General features: G+C 43.1%; 1 protein-coding gene across 1 annotated transcript in view; it reads right to left on the reverse strand.

Moving 5' to 3' along the window:
* The window catches only part of CDC20B (cell division cycle 20B), a gene marked incomplete at its 5' end in the record, with an annotated part of 75,706 nt that overhangs the window by 15,762 nt on the left and 44,217 nt on the right, over positions 1–15,727 (reverse strand). Inside the window, 4 exons of the mRNA XM_019531696.1 lie at positions 1,160–1,388; positions 8,350–8,444; positions 9,258–9,454; positions 11,664–11,783. Of these exons, the coding sequence (XP_019387241.1) occupies positions 1,160–1,388; positions 8,350–8,444; positions 9,258–9,454; positions 11,664–11,783 (641 nt within the window). The remainder of the gene's footprint in view (positions 1–1,159; positions 1,389–8,349; positions 8,445–9,257; positions 9,455–11,663; positions 11,784–15,727) is intronic.

Below are 15,727 nucleotides of genomic sequence, written 5' to 3' on the forward strand. Positions count from 1 at the left end.
TCAATTAAGTCTGATACTACCTCCAACCAGGTTTATCTTAAACCGGTTTCAGCCATTTTGAAAATAGTTTATCTGCACTGACTTCTGTTTTGTTACAGGTTTAAACCAGCTTCTGATCAATTAAACCGGGTTATGTGTAACTTCTGCCCCTAGCCTTACTCTACCCACATGTGCACATATTATCGCATGCACCAATTTCCAGGGAAACTGTAAAATGTAGAATTCCTCAGTTCCAACCTCTGTTCAAACTTCAATTACTATTGCTTCATAGCCTGCCCTACCTCCAGATACGCTCATAAAACTCAGGCTTCCCCTAGCTCTAATTGTTGCTTCTCCCTAGTGTATCAAGGTGCTTAGTTTTCAAGAGTCCACTAGCATTATAGTTACAAGGGATAAGGAAGGGCAAGCAGGATAAAAATGCTTGTAAGGGCAGAAATGTATTCCACCCATGTAACATTTGGATATTCAGATGTTATGGAATGTAACTTGGAAAGAAAAATCCACCTCCACCACACACACTCCCTCAGGCTGCAACCATACAGCCCTCAGTGCCAGGAGTAATATGGCCACCAGATCCACAGAAACATGCATCTGTGCCCTCTTAAGCTGACTTTCTTGCCTGCTCCCCTGTAGGTGACTGGTGAAACTAAGTCATAAATGGAAACAAACTCCTGAGAAATCAAAGCAACATTGACTCACTTGGACTTTAGAATAATACTGTATTAGAATGGACCTGAAATGAACTTCGGTGCATAGTGGCCATGTCTACATGAGCAGCAGACTGCATAGTTGTTACTACCAGTGTTACTGCACGGTACCATCCCCGCACATTTTTTCCAACGATACTGCACAATAGCTTGTTACTACTGCGCAGTATTGTCACCACACAGTTAGCACCCAACAATGTTATTGCATGGTAGCAACAAGCTACCTGCACAGTAGCATCTCATATAGATGTGCCCTCTGAGTAGCAAAAACTAGGAAGGCTCACTGAGATTACCCTAAAAGTCTGAAGACCATTGAAAGATATGTCATTTTATTTTCATGGCCTTTTGACATATCTTCCATCACCAATAAATATAGCACATAAATACATATGAGAAAATACTGCCCTTTGTATCAAATATACTATTTATGTAAAATAATAGAACACTTGTACCTTTACTGCTGAGGGATGGGGCATAGTTTGCACTGGCTTGCAATGCACTGTCACTCCAGGATCACTAGGCCAAATATTCAATATGCCATCACTGGACCCACTTGCCAGCAGCTTGTTGTTTAGGGACCATTTCAGGCTACAAATGCTCTGCTTGTTTTGACAAAGAGTCCCTATGTGGTGTTGAGCAACCCGCACATCATGATGATGAACAACTCCTAATCTTGAACCACTGCAGAGGCAAAGTGAGAGCATCATTTAACAAGCTACAATTCGGAAGTGTGGAAATTCACAAGTTTTTAGTGGTTGCAGAAGCAAACCACAGCAGTGATAGAATGCACATAAAATAACAAGATTTCAAATAAAGAGCGAAAACTAAGACAATTATTAAAGACACTCAGATTTTAATGCTTTCCAGCAATGGAACACAGCCAAGCATCCCTGTCTAGTCCAAGGTGGGCAGATGAACTATTCTCTATTACACATTCTACTTCCCTGAAGCTGTGTTTTAGTGTATTGTTACTGATTTGCCCCTGTTCAAATTTAAACAATTGACATGTAATTGCTACTGTTTTCTCTCATAAAAGCACTCGGGCATTTTTCCCTGTGAAATTTTGCCCAAGTCATTTGTGGCATTGTTTTGATTCCTAAATAAGGGGCAGTAAATATTTGCTCTGCTCTTGGAAAATACTTACTATCAAGTCACAATCTGTCACTATCAAGTCACAATACTATCAAGTCACAATCTGTCCCCCAGATCTGTCCCATAATCATTTCCAGGTTGTGAGGAAATCTGTACCAGTCCTACATTTGCCATAGCCTCCTTCCCCTGCCAGGCTGGTTAAGCTGTACTGACTGATATATTGCAGAATGGATCCAAGGCCCCACATTTTCCTAGTCCTTGACTGACTACTGTATGAGGTCAATAATGGTCCCTGGATTTGCATTTTCCTCCCATTCAGGTGTGCACAATACACACATATAGACCAAAATATAGTCCTTTTAGTCCCCTATTATTCTGACTGACAGCTTAGCTAGGGTCAGACATTAGTTCTTGGTGGTACAGTCATTACATATCACTAGAACAATTGCTGAATTAAATATTGATAATGCTTTCTTACATAGTCCTCTAGAAAAACTCTACCCATGTCAAATCTGTGGCAGAATGAGGGAGCCGCTACAGGCATAAACCATTCTGTCACCTGGACCAATGATAACTTGCCTTACAAGGTAACACCAGACATCTGATATTACAATAGGTTTGGTAGTACAATTATTACAACAAACTTTACCATTGGGTATATTAGAAAAATTGATTTGTGTCATGTTCTTATTTCAGAATTAGTTTTTATGCTCAGATTTTTCATGTAAAAGTGCCTAGTATCATCCTCTTCTTCAGATGAATGTCAAAAAGAAATCAGGCATGTACTTCATAGCCATGTTGGTCTGAGACAAAAAGACATACAAAAAGCTAGAACTCTTGGTTCCAAAATGATACCTTTTATTAGACAAACTGGAAAATGGCAAGAAAACTGTCCTTTTCTGCAAGCTTTTGAGATCAAACTCCCTTTGTCAGGCTGTGGGAAAAGTGTAGATGGTACAAGATGGTAAAAAATCCCCATAGGTAGGAAATAAACTTCATTTTTGCACAGAGGGAGCTGAAGATGGAAGGCTGTCCCTCTGGGTCCATGAGAGTGCCTTTGTGAGCTGTTCTGAGAAGCTCTTTGATGTGTTGATCAGGTAGAATTCCTTCCCTGGGGGTGTCAGATGGCAGGCAGGAAAGTAACAAAAACTTCCTTGTTCTGCAATGAAGTTTAAAATCCAAAATCTAAAAAAGAAATCAGTGAATTGCAAGGCAGAGAGTGCCTTTCATTAGCTTGCGTTCTGTTGACTTGCTAAATTCTTCAGAGGCCTAAGTGCATCCAGAAAATGCAAAGCCAAGTCACCAGTTAGAGTTAACCCACATCTTAAGGGAACAGCAGATTTCTTTTTATCATAGCATATACTGAGCATACATCAGCATACACAACTCTCTCTCTCTCTCTACATTAGGAACTTCAGTCTCATGAATAATCTCCCACTAACTGATAGAAGAGTACATCTAGAGATGCATTTTAATCAAGAGAAATTGCTAATTTTAGTTAATATGGGTGTTGAACTCTCATGTCATTTTCTATTCAGAGATATAAGATCTCTGTTTCATCTGCATACTAAGATGAAATGCAAACAGAAACTAGTGAATATAGTATAGACAGGCGAGGCTGATCACCAGCTTTGCAAGACCCACCAGGCCTACTACAATCAAGTGTTAGAAATATTTTCTTTTGAAATCAAAACCACAAAGCTCTCCAGAACATGTGCCTACCCAGGCAGAGAAGAAAGTTTCATTTTGAGTTTCATCACAGAGCTCAAGGGTCTAAAACAAGTTTGAATTAGGTTCAGCTCTTATTTCTATGTTCACCAAAAATTTTCAGGATTTTACAAGGCTTTGAAATGGAAACTTCAGGCAACACTAACCATGACACTAAGTGTAATGATAGTATTTTTGCTTCATTATTTGGTGCCTAATACAATGACCTGGGAACAGGCAAAGGAGCAGACTGTAAATCCAAAATGGCTACAGAAAGCATACACAATCTATCTCAGCTGAATCCCCCTATTGAAATGATGCTTTGATACATAGGTTCCCCTACACAGTCAAATAAAGGTATGACTGGATCTGGTGTGTGATTCACACAATCATGCCTCCTGCCATGCTACGCAGGAAGCATGACTGTGGGATTGCACATTAAATCCAATCGCACCTTACTGTCAGTATAGGGGGAGCCTGACCCTGGGCTCCCCATATAGTGGCAAGAAGCAGGCTCCCACAGCTGGGAGTCCCCTTTGCTGGGGGGGCCCAGCAGCCATGGGGGCCATGTACAGCTGGGGCCAAGAGATCCCATCAGTTGTTGGGCTCTCAGTCTGGGTTGCATGTGAGGCACAGCCAGAACTGAGAGCCCCATATGGGCCTCAAAATTTCATGCACCCCCAAGCCTTGGGGATCATAGGTATGCTCCCCTCCCCACACATAAGGAAGCTCCGATGGTGACACCAGAAGAGGAGGAAGGTAAGCAGCTTCCTGCCACCCCTAAGAGGAGGCACAAGGTGGTGGTGGTGGGGGACTTCCTCCTGTGGAGCTCAGTGGGACCCATCCCTAGCCCATGAGGTCTGCTGCCTCCCAGGGGCTCACGTCTGAGATGTAGCAGAGAGGATTCCCAGGCTCATCTGGCCCTCCAGCTACTACTCTATGCTGCTCAACTAATGACATGAGGAGTAATCCAGACTGGGTCATGAGTGACTACAGGGCTCTGGGGGCTGGGTTCAAGGGGCTGGGGGCCCAGATAGTCTTTTTTCTGTGCTCCCTGCTGCATGCCGCAGTCCCAGAAGAGAAGGATGCATTGAGGAAGTGAACCAGCTACTCCGACGCTAGGGCCACCAAGAAGGCTTCAGATTCCTTGACCACAGCACACACTTCAAGGAGAGAGGACTCCTGGGAAGCGACGGCATCCACCTCATGAGGAAAGGTAAGTCCCTGTTCACAGCCAGGATGGCCAATCTTCTGGACAGGGCTTTAAACTAAGATTGCTGGGGGACAGGGATACACAAATTCAAACACGTCCAGGGAACAACATACAAGTAAGCTCTGTATATAGGGACTCTGGGAGAGCCACTCTTGCAGGAGCTGTGCGAATAGTTCTCCATCAGCAAGACAGGAAGATGAGGACCTCAGTAAGGAGGACTCAGGTGCCTATATACTAATGCCAGGAGTATGGGGAACAAGTAGGAGGAGCTAGCCCTCCTACCCAGTGGGCATTATGATCTAGTAGGGATTATGGAGACCTGGTGGGACACCTCATACAACTGGAGTGCAGCTATAGAGGGCTACACCCTGCATAGAAGGGACCAGGTGGAAAAGAAAGGTGGTGGTGTTGCTCTCTATGTGAAAAAGCAGTACACCTTGGAGGCTGACATTGGCTCCAGAAATGAACAGCTTGAAACCCTCTGGGTTAAGTTGCAGTGGGGGGAGGCATGGCAAGAGAGACCTAACTGTAGGTGTATACTACAGACCACCAAACCAGGGGGAGGAACTTGATCTGAAGTTCACCTGAGAATTGACTGAGGCTGCACATGCATGTTACTTGATCATCATGGGCGATTTTAATTATCCAGACATCTCCTGGGAGGAACACTCAGCCAAGCTGGATCAGTCATGATCCTTCCTGACCTGTGTCAAGTAGCTCTTCCTGATTCAGGAGGTGCATGGGGCAACCAGGGGTGATGCTCTGCTAGACTTGCTCCTGGCCAAAGGAGACAACCTGGTGACCAACTTAAATATAGAGGAAAGTCTGGGCGACAGTGACCATGCAACCATAATGTTCACTGTCCAACGTAAGGCAGACAAATCCAATAGCAGGATTGAAGTCTTAGACTTCAAAAATGCAAATTTCAACAAGCTTAGGTCACTAGTAGGGGAAGTGTTGCAGGACCGGGGACCCAAGGCGAAAGGTGTGCGTGAAGAGTGGTTGTTCCTTAAGAACATGATCCTAGAAGCACAAAGGAAGTTCACTCCCATGCGGAGGAAAGGTAACAGAAGGGCTGAGAAGCCCTCTTGGCTAAACAGGGAAATCACAGTCCTCTTAAGAAAGAAGAAAGAGGCTTATAAACAATGGAGGCTTGGGATAGGTCCCAAGGAGGACTATTCCATGACAGCCCGCATTTGCAGGGAACAGATAAGAAAGGCTAAAGCAGTGACCAAACTTAGATTAGCAACAGGAATCAAGGACAACAAGAAGTCCATCTTTAGGTACATAGGGAACAGGAGGAAAACAAATGGGAGTGTGGGGCAATTGTTCAACAATTCAGGATAGCTGGTTACTGGCATCCAGGAGAAAGCTGAACTCGTGAATTACTACTTTGCATCAGTCTTTAGCCCGACCAAGGGGAAAACAATGTCAGGTAGAGTATAGGATGAACACAGTAGGAATAATTGCCTTCCTACTATTGCCATAAAATTGGTATACGTTTAAAAAATTAGACATATACGAGTCAGCAGGACCAGATGATCTTCATCCGAGAGTGCTGAAGTTGCTGAAAAAGTCATTGCGGAAACCCTGGCACAACTCTTCCACAACTCCTTGCACTCTGGAGAAGTCCCTGAGGACTGGAAGAGTGCCAGTGTTGTGCCCATCCATAAGAAGGGCTAGAGGGAGTCAGCCTAACTTTCATCCTAGGGAAAATCGTAGAAAAGTTCATCACAGGCAGGTCTTGCCTTACCAGCCTCATCTCCTTCTATGACCAGATAACTCGCCACCTGGACACAAGACAGCAGGTTGACACTGTATACCTTGACTTTCAAAAGGCCTTTGATGTAGTATCCCATGATGTCCTCGTAAGAAAATTGGAGGATTGTGAACTTAACTCCAAGACAGTCAGGTGGGTGAGAAACTGGCTGCAGGATTGAACCTAGAGAGCCGTAGCTAATGGATCTGTGTCATCCTGGTGAGAAGTGGGCAGTGGTATCCAGCAGAGGCCAGTGCCTGGTCCAATACTTTTCAGCATCTTTATTAACGATTTGGATGTGGGAGAGAAGAGCTCACTGGCCAACTTCACAGACAACACCAAGTTATGGGGAAGTGTGATCATGCTTGAAGACAGGCTACAGATACAGGAGGACTCAGACAGGCTAACAAGTTAGGCCGATCAGAACCTGATGGCATTCAATGTCAATAAATGTAAAGTGCTACACCTCAGGACAAGCAACCCTCAACACACCTACAGGCTTGGGAGCACCAAACTGACTAGCACCATGAATGAAAATGATCTGGGAGTAATAATAGACCACAGTATAAATATGAGCCAGCAGTGTGACAGTGTAGCCAGTAGGGTAAATAATACTCTGGCATGCATCAATCGATGCAACTCCAGCAAAACCAAGGAGGTGATTCTTCTGCTCTACTCCGCACTGGTGAGACCACAGCTGGAGTACTGCATCCAGTTCTGGGCACCACACTTTAACAAGGACATGGGGAAGCCTGAGAGAATCCAAAGAAGGGCCACCCATATGATCAGAGTCTTACACAGCAAGCAATATAAGGAAAGGCTGAGGGATATGGGACTCTCCAACCTGAAGAAAAGAAGGCTGAGAAGGGACCTGGTAGCAGCTTACCACAACACTGGGGGAGTGCTTCAAGGGCTTGGTGAGCAACTGTTCACCAGGGCACCAGAAGGGAAAACTAAGAGTAATGGCCACAAACTCCTGGAAGATCAATTCAGGCTCAACATTAGAAAAAACTTCTTCATAATCAGGGTGTCCAGACTGTGGAATAAGCTCCCTCCAGAGGTGGTGCAATCACCTACCCTGGAAATCTTCAAAAGGAAACTAGACCGTCACCTTGCTGGGATCACCTGCCCCACAGTTATCTTTCCTGTTTGGTGCAGGGGGCTGGACCCAATGATCTTCTTAGGTCCCTTCCAGCCTTACAATCTATGAATCTATGATCCCAGCAGCCATGATCCACAGGACTTGGGAGTTTCATGCTGGGCAAGGTGCACCCCTGCAGCTGGAATCCCTGGCAGCAGCAGGAGAGACCCTGCTACACATAAAAATTAAAGCTCAATAGCAACCAGCTATGAAGTTAGTACACATTTTGAGGTCTAACTGTATAGCTGGTTGGAGCTTTTTATTGTGTGGCAGCTACTTTGCACATGTAGCTGGTCTTAAGGTAATTGCAGAAATAACCAGTTAATTGTGCAATACCTGTAATGTGTACAGGGGGCCATAGGGTGAGGCAACTAGAATGAAATTCAGCCCTGTGCAGAGCACTAGCAGAAAACATCAAACACTTTTATACACTTTGAGCCCTTAAAACGGGTTTATGTGGTGGATGAAAGAATTGTGTTGGCCTTCTGCATAGAAGTAAATTCACCCGATGATATCATAGAGACATGACCAAGCAGAGATATATAGGTGGAGAACTAGCCCAGGTCTTATGAGGGCACTTATCACCATGGTATCTGAGATAATAGGTACATACATAAATAAGTAGAACAGAATGCACATTTTTTCACCAAAAACAAAGAAATCCTCTAAAGTATATGGGATTTTTGCCTGAAAAAATGCTGTGGACAAATTAATATATTTTACTGCTTACCTGCTAAGTATATAATGATTCCAGCTCATGGCTCCAACTACAGAAAGGTGGCCAACCATGTTTCTCAACCTCTTTTTGGTTTCAGTGTCCCACAACTAACCAAGCAAAACAAAACAAAGGGGGTTTATTATTTTTTATAATAATCCTTGTCCACCATTTATCATTAATTTGATATAATCCTGATATTTAAAAGCCAATACCTGAAGTTTATTAATTGAAGTATTGTGCTTTAAGGCCAAAACTTCCAAACTCTGGTGCTAAATCACTGTTCCAGAAATCAAGAAGAGCTGCAGGTGTTAAGTAACTCTACAAAGCAAGCCATTTATTTAGGGATTTGAAGATCCATGGTTATTCCTTTATTGACTTCTACACAGAGCTGATTCCTACACTGTACAAAAATCTCATCCAGGTTTCCCCCAACTTTCTGGACAGCTATATTGGACTTTATTAGTAGACACTGGAGGAGGAACAGCAGAATATCAGAGAGAAAATCTGCTAGATGGGTTTTATAGGGGAATTTCAACCTGGGTGCTAATGGCAAATGTGATTACAGCAAGCTATGACATGGCAGCCTACTGGAAAGTATGGTTAAAAATCATGCATGTTGTGGGAAATAGTTGTATTCAGGGGTTTCACTTAATGGTAGCAAGATTTCTGACTGACTGTGGTGACTATTATTTATCTAGTCATTAGTCTTTAAGTGGCTCCAAGAGCCTCAGTACATTTAGATAATAATGGGTAACACCCAAGTATTTGGCAAAGTGCAACGCTGCATTATGGGGGATGCTATGAATCTGTCTCCAAATACGTGTGAAAACTTCTGAAGTAAGAAAAAATAAGTGATATGAATGTCTTGTGGCCACTGTATCTAAACCTGAACAAGAATAGGAAAGTAAATTATCCAGTACCTGCACTTCCCCATCACTAGTACCAACAGCAAGACAAGTTCCTTCTTTTATCCAAGCAATAGATGAAATGTATTTTGCACTGGAATTTAAATGAATGCTTTCAATGCTTTGGTGGGTGTCTCCATTCCAGATGTATGCACAAGATCCTAGAGCAACAGCAATGAGATTTTCCTGGTTCCAGTCCAGTGTGTTTAGGTCTAGAAGAAAACTACTTAAAATTACTATGGTAATGTTAAAAGAGATAGTATTTAATTATGGAGCAAATTGTATTGTTATTTAATTGGAATACTATCCAGGAAAAAACAAATAAGGTTACTTAGCTGAACCACGCTCTTACCACATCAACCTTTATGAATCAGTATATTATTTAACTGTAAGGAAGTATCTAACTTAATATTTCTGCTGCTGTCATTCATTAGACTTGTTAAGCCTGTCATTCAGGGTGACTAAAGTGATATTTGCTGTGCAATTGGCCCCTAAAAAGCACACTACTACTGTGCCTTGACCAGTGGTATAGCAATGGAGGGGAATGGACATGCCCCTGGCTGCAAAGCACTTTAAAAGTGCCTAGTTGCACAGCAAATAAACCTTATTTAATAAAGGTTCAGATGAAGGCACTCCAAAGCAGAGTGCCTTCATTAACTTCTGTTTGTCCCTGTGCAGGAACAGGGCTGGGTTGATGCAGCCCAGCCCTGTCCCTGGTGCTGTCATCAGGATGGGAGGGGGAGAAGGCAGGGGAGGTAGCTCCATTCTGGGGTTTGCCCAGTCTGCACTGGAGGTGGGGCATAAGTGGATTGGAGGTGGATTCACCGACCCCTGCCCCGGCACAAGCTGGGCAAACCCCAGAACAGAGCTCCCTCCCCTGCCTTCTCCCCCTGTCATCCCGACAACAGCAACAGAGCTGTGGGAGGGAGCGGCAGGGGCAGGGGCAGGGGAGAGAGGCTGCAGCCACTGGATTAGTTCCAAAGTGGAGTTCAATACTCCTCCACCCCACACCCAAATAGCAAGTGTTTTGGGGGTTGCTGTAACTCATGGAGCTTTCTGTGAAGCACCTTGAGTTACAGCGGAGAGCTGCACATCTGTCAGTATCCTCAATTACTCTGCCATTACCATATAACCCAGCACTAATCATGATTCCATGTATACCTTTGTTTGAAAGCTATTAGTAGCAGTAGTATTAGAAGAGGTAAATAGGTATATAGTAAACTCTGGTTAATTCCCTGTGCTAGGGGAATTGCAGATAAATGCTGAATTATTCAGTGGGACCAATTATCAACAATTATTAGGAATAATGGGAGGAGGAAATGGAGGCTGGAAGGAGATGGGAACAATCACAAATTAAACCATAGTAAAGAATTATCCCATAGGCAGATTGCCTTATTTACTCAAATATAAGGCAAGCCTAATTATAAGGTGACCCCTCTCCCCCAATAATTAGATGCTATATATGGGAAAATTATAAATTTGATATAATTTTCCATAGTCATGTAATTTGTGGTGATGAGGGACTGCTCTTGGGCTCTCCCTCTAGCTTACTCCTATGCCCTTTTGGTTAGGGACAAGCAAAACTAGGGGACATCAGAACCACAAGGCTTCTGGGCTTAGGGCTTGCACATAGTATGCGTGCCACAGATTTGAGAGTATCTGAAGCCCCTGACTAAAGACTATAGGACATAGAATACTTGCTGGTGGTAGCACCACACAGGTTTGAATGATTGAGCTCTATTCAGTCAATAGAATTAGGAACTGATTGCTAATTTGTCCTGAGACACAAAATTACGAAGTTGTTTAAATGCAGGCAACACTGAGCATAATTATACAAACACACGTGCGCACGCACACACATATATATGTGTATATGTGTATATATGTATATGTATGCATATATATATATAGTCATGCTCAGTGTTGCCTGCATTTAAACAACTTCATAGTTGTTTACCATTACTGAGCACATGCTGGTTTTAGCAGCAGTTCAAAGATAGGCAATGTATTTAATGTTTTCCTTACATGGAAATATAAGACGAGGAGCTTTTTCCCCCATGTTGGCTCGGAGAGGATCTTATGTTATATTTGAATAAATATGATAACCATAGTTTATGTATTACTATATTGTCCATAAGCCTCAGTTGGGATTGGGGTGCCACTGTACTGAGCACATCACAGGCACAGAAAGAAACAAATTTCTGCCTTCCTGTTTGTTCTGGGTATCAAGGCTAAATCCAAGATTCACTCCTCTATACAGTACAAAAATGTAAGCAAAAATCAAATAAAAGGGCTTGCCTCATGGTAGAACTCCATAGGTCTCATGTGGTATTTGGACTGTATTATGACCCCCTCTATTTTAAAAGTTCCCACTTTCTGCTACAAGTTCAGCCTTTCAAGCTGAAGAAAAGAGTAGCTTACAGTAATCATTGCGGAAACCAGTAATATGAAACCTGACTTCTGGCTCCAATGGCAGGAAAGGTTCGGTGGCAAGAGAAACTCTGTGAAGAGTAAATTCATTTTGGATTCCATCTTGGCAACCTGCATGTAAAAATTCAAAGTATGTGATTCACTTTTAATGAAATGCCACCAATTTCCCTTTGACAAAACCTCTTTCTATTCTGAACATCAATGTGTGGCCATGGCTAATAGGAGGGCCAGAACAAACCAAGCACAGGTTACAGCAGCCCTGATGCTACTCTACCTTACCTTGGGATATGGGAGGCCCATAACCAGGCCCAAAATATGACAAGCCTAAAATAGATGAAAGCTACTCTTTCTTCACTCATCCCTACAAGGAGTGCACATCAGCCAAAACAGAGAATCAACCCTGCTATATTTCATTTCAGATAGATGTTACTGAAGGTGACCACTGAGTTTTTCTCCCACTTTGGTCTGCTGTCAAAAGGCCTCAGAAGGTTGCTTAGATGCTCTGTTACCTCAAAACCTAAAATGTATCAGTTAACTTGGCTTCTTAATAAACACGGTTATTTGGGTTTAAGTTCCCATCAAACAAGTTTCCCCCCAACAAAAAACCACAGAAAAGACTGCTAACATCACGCCAGGCTTTGATAGTTTTAATCACTCCACCTTAGGTATGCGAAGGTGAAGAAGTGAGAAACAGCAGTAAAATGCAAGCATGAGCAAGCAGATCAGTCAGCCTTGTGGTCGTTATCTGCATTCGGTGGTTAAGACCCCAAGCACTGCAGCAAAGAACTAGAATAACAGCAACAAGATTTTTTTCTATGAGTAAGAAATTACCTTGTAGTAATGTTCAGAGAACGCTGAACTGGGAATTTGTTTTTGTGCCCTTTCCCTTTGTGTTTTAACTTTTATATATAACTCATTAAAAATAAACAAAGAGCAACTGCTCCAAAGCATACAAAAGGAAAATATTTTACAAGCAAACTAATGCATATGCTGTCAAAAATAAACCTTTATTATCATATGCTTTTTCAGTCTGTCGTGTAGCTATAACCTGCATGCACACATACAAGTGTGAAGAGCTTTCAGTGTAGAGGTTTTTCCTGTAGTAAGTGGCAAATCATTAATTTATTATGCACTTTGAGCAGTTCTCCAGCTGTACCCCGACATCCCGCTCCTCAAGATTCATTCTAGCATGCCGAAAGAAATGCTTTCTTCTCTTTCAATAGTAAAAGTATACTCTTACATTTGAAAACTATACTTGTCTGAGGCCAAAGATGAGCTAGAATTGGCCCTGGGCCAGTAACTTTTTCAGTCCATAAAATGTTGGCACTTTCAAGTCCTGTAGCTCTGAAGGAATTACAAGAAAGTGTTTTCCAGATGCCCAGTGGGACATGCAACACACAGTTACAACCTTGGATGGACCAAGTTAATTAATTATAAAGATGTGGCATCTGATGGCATAGAAAAATCATTTAGGTTCTTTTTACAGCCCTGTATGAACTCCTTCTGATTCCAGTTCAGTTTGACTAGTGAAAACTATGAAACCTCATGTCACTGATGGAGGAATAAAAAAATAAAATAAAATAAAATAAAATGCTCACAAGAAAAATGTAAAGATTCTCCAAAAGATCCCTAAAATACCTCTCTTCTGTAATAAATGTAGCATATACAGAGTACAGGACAGTGCAATCTGTTACAAGGGCTGGGATGAGATATTTAACCCACCTAAGAGGGTTTTTTTGTTCCAGAATGAAGTCTGGAAAACCACAGTGTACTAATATATTCCATCAGTGTATGCAGAGGTGTTAAGTTCATGAGGGCTCCTTCTCCCCCGCCCCTCCTCCCCCCAGAAGAGGATTGTCACCTAAAATGTGTAAAATTTTCAACATGTCCATCATCTTAGCACCCTCCCCTCCCCCCGCAGCAAAAATAAAAGTTGGCACCTATGAGTGTGCGTAACATACTTTTTCTGGACATAGAAGATGAAATTTAGTTAATCACATTCCTTTGAAATATTTTGCAGATGCATTAAAGATTAACAAGAATTTTTGAATGAGATGTAGGCTACAAAGTGCCTACATCACTGTTGAAAATGGGACATATGCACATATTTAACTGAAGTAACTTGTATAAGAGTATACAGCAGGATACAGGATGCCCAATACTTAGTCCCTAGTTCCTAAGTAGTGCTCCTCCTACCCCCACCATTTCTATTGACTTCACAGGAGTGATTCCTTATTCATACCAGTAGACTAAGAGCAGAATCAGACTCCTAAGGGGAGCATTTCCAGTGCATACATGACAGTTAGAGCAGTGATTTTCAACACTTTGTCATTTGCAGACCCCTAAAAAATTTCAAGTGGAGGAGCAGACCCCTTGGAAATGTTGAACAGTAGTGCAGACCCCTTTGAATTGTAAGTGTGAGTATTCACATACTTTTGATTGATCATAGTCATCTTTTGCAGACCCCTTCAATATAATCTGTGGATCCCCAGGGGTCCATGGACCACAGGTTGAAGAAACAATAAGTTAGACACTTCACCTTCTGGGTAAAGTAGATGCCTAACGGCTGTTTATGCCTTTAAAAGTCTTCTTCACCATCTGTAAAGGTCCTAAAGATTTTTGCACCACAATAAGAGAGAAGTCAGGGAAGCACGCTTTGTTTGAGGAGGATAAGGCTGTAACTGCCCTCTCTCTCTCTACAGTCTGAATCATGAAAGCATAGGGTTGCCATACGTCCAGGTTTTCTCAAACATGTCCTCTTTTTGGGTTCTGCCATCTCCATCCAGGCAGTTTTTTAAAATATCAGCAAATGTCTATGACTTTCTTCTGCCTCTGCTCAGCATTAAAGGCTTTCCTGGTACTTCCTGGCTTGCCCCAGCAAGGAGCTACTTGGGACTGGGAGGAGTTGGGGAGGGCATTTGGAGGTAGGAGCATTACATGCCTCTGCTTACAAGCCCTGGCAACTGCATGCAGGTAAGGCCAGGGCTTGGGGGCAGGGGCTGTGGATGGGTGTAGATGAGTGTGTGGCCCCACATCCTGCCAGGCTGACAAGAACAGGCAGGACACAGACCTGCAGGAATGAGGGGTATCAGCAGGGATGGGGTGGGGGGTGGGCTGCAGGTTGGGAGTGAGGACACCAGCATGGTCTGTGGGGCCGGGTACTGTGGGTTGGAAGGGCGGGGGGGCTGTGATTCGGAATCAGGGGCAGGGCACAAGCATATCACTGCCCCCCCCCAACAAGTACCCTCTTTTTTGAAACTGAAAATATGGTAACTCTATGAAAGCAAAACATTCACGTGATTGCTTCAAACTGCGATTGCCTCGATGATGACAATAGTGGACTTAAAACCACAACTGCCCACCTGCATTTATAACCACTACTGAGAGTTCAAAACCCTATACTTTTGAAGGCGCATGGAGTTGCTGCAGCCATAGAAAGTTGTTTCTGTCGGTGGCATTACCAAGTGTCTGTGTTTGTATGCAAAGCTGCAGAGGCAGAGGGATTCTTGTTGTTCTGGTGTCTGGCAGATGTTATTTCCATCAAGCAATAGATTATATTGCTGGATGGAAACTGTCACGCCATATAACCTGATTCTTATTCAGGCAGTGTATCCAGAGAGGAGAAAACGCCCTGGGGACTTGGTCTGCCAGCAATCACCAGCAAAGGGAGCTGGAGAACTGCTGGCAGAAGCTGTCATTCCCCCATCTTCAGCTATGCTGCTAATGAGAAGTGAGCTCTGAGCAATACAGCTGAGCTCCCCCCTAGGTGGAGGAGATGATCCCCTGACCCATGCACAGAGCAGGAGAGACCCATGTGAAGAGAAGCAGAAGACTGGAGCTCAAACTCTCCTAGGACACCTTGCTTCTGTGTATGTGCTTTTCCTCTCTCCTTTTCTTGTCCTGCTGAAATTTTTCCAAACAAATTCCCTCCTCCTCTCAGATTCCTACTGTGTACAAGTAAAGCATGTCAGTGTTTGTTTACTCTCTGGTTCCTGTATGAAGAGATGCTAAATTGCTCCTTAAAAAGCATCTTTGAAGGTTGAGATCTGCTGAGG

This window comes from Crocodylus porosus, unplaced genomic scaffold (genome assembly GCF_001723895.1).
Source record: "Crocodylus porosus isolate Cpor-Errol unplaced genomic scaffold, CroPor_comp1, whole genome shotgun sequence".
Lineage (NCBI taxonomy): Eukaryota > Metazoa > Chordata > Crocodylia > Crocodylidae > Crocodylus > Crocodylus porosus.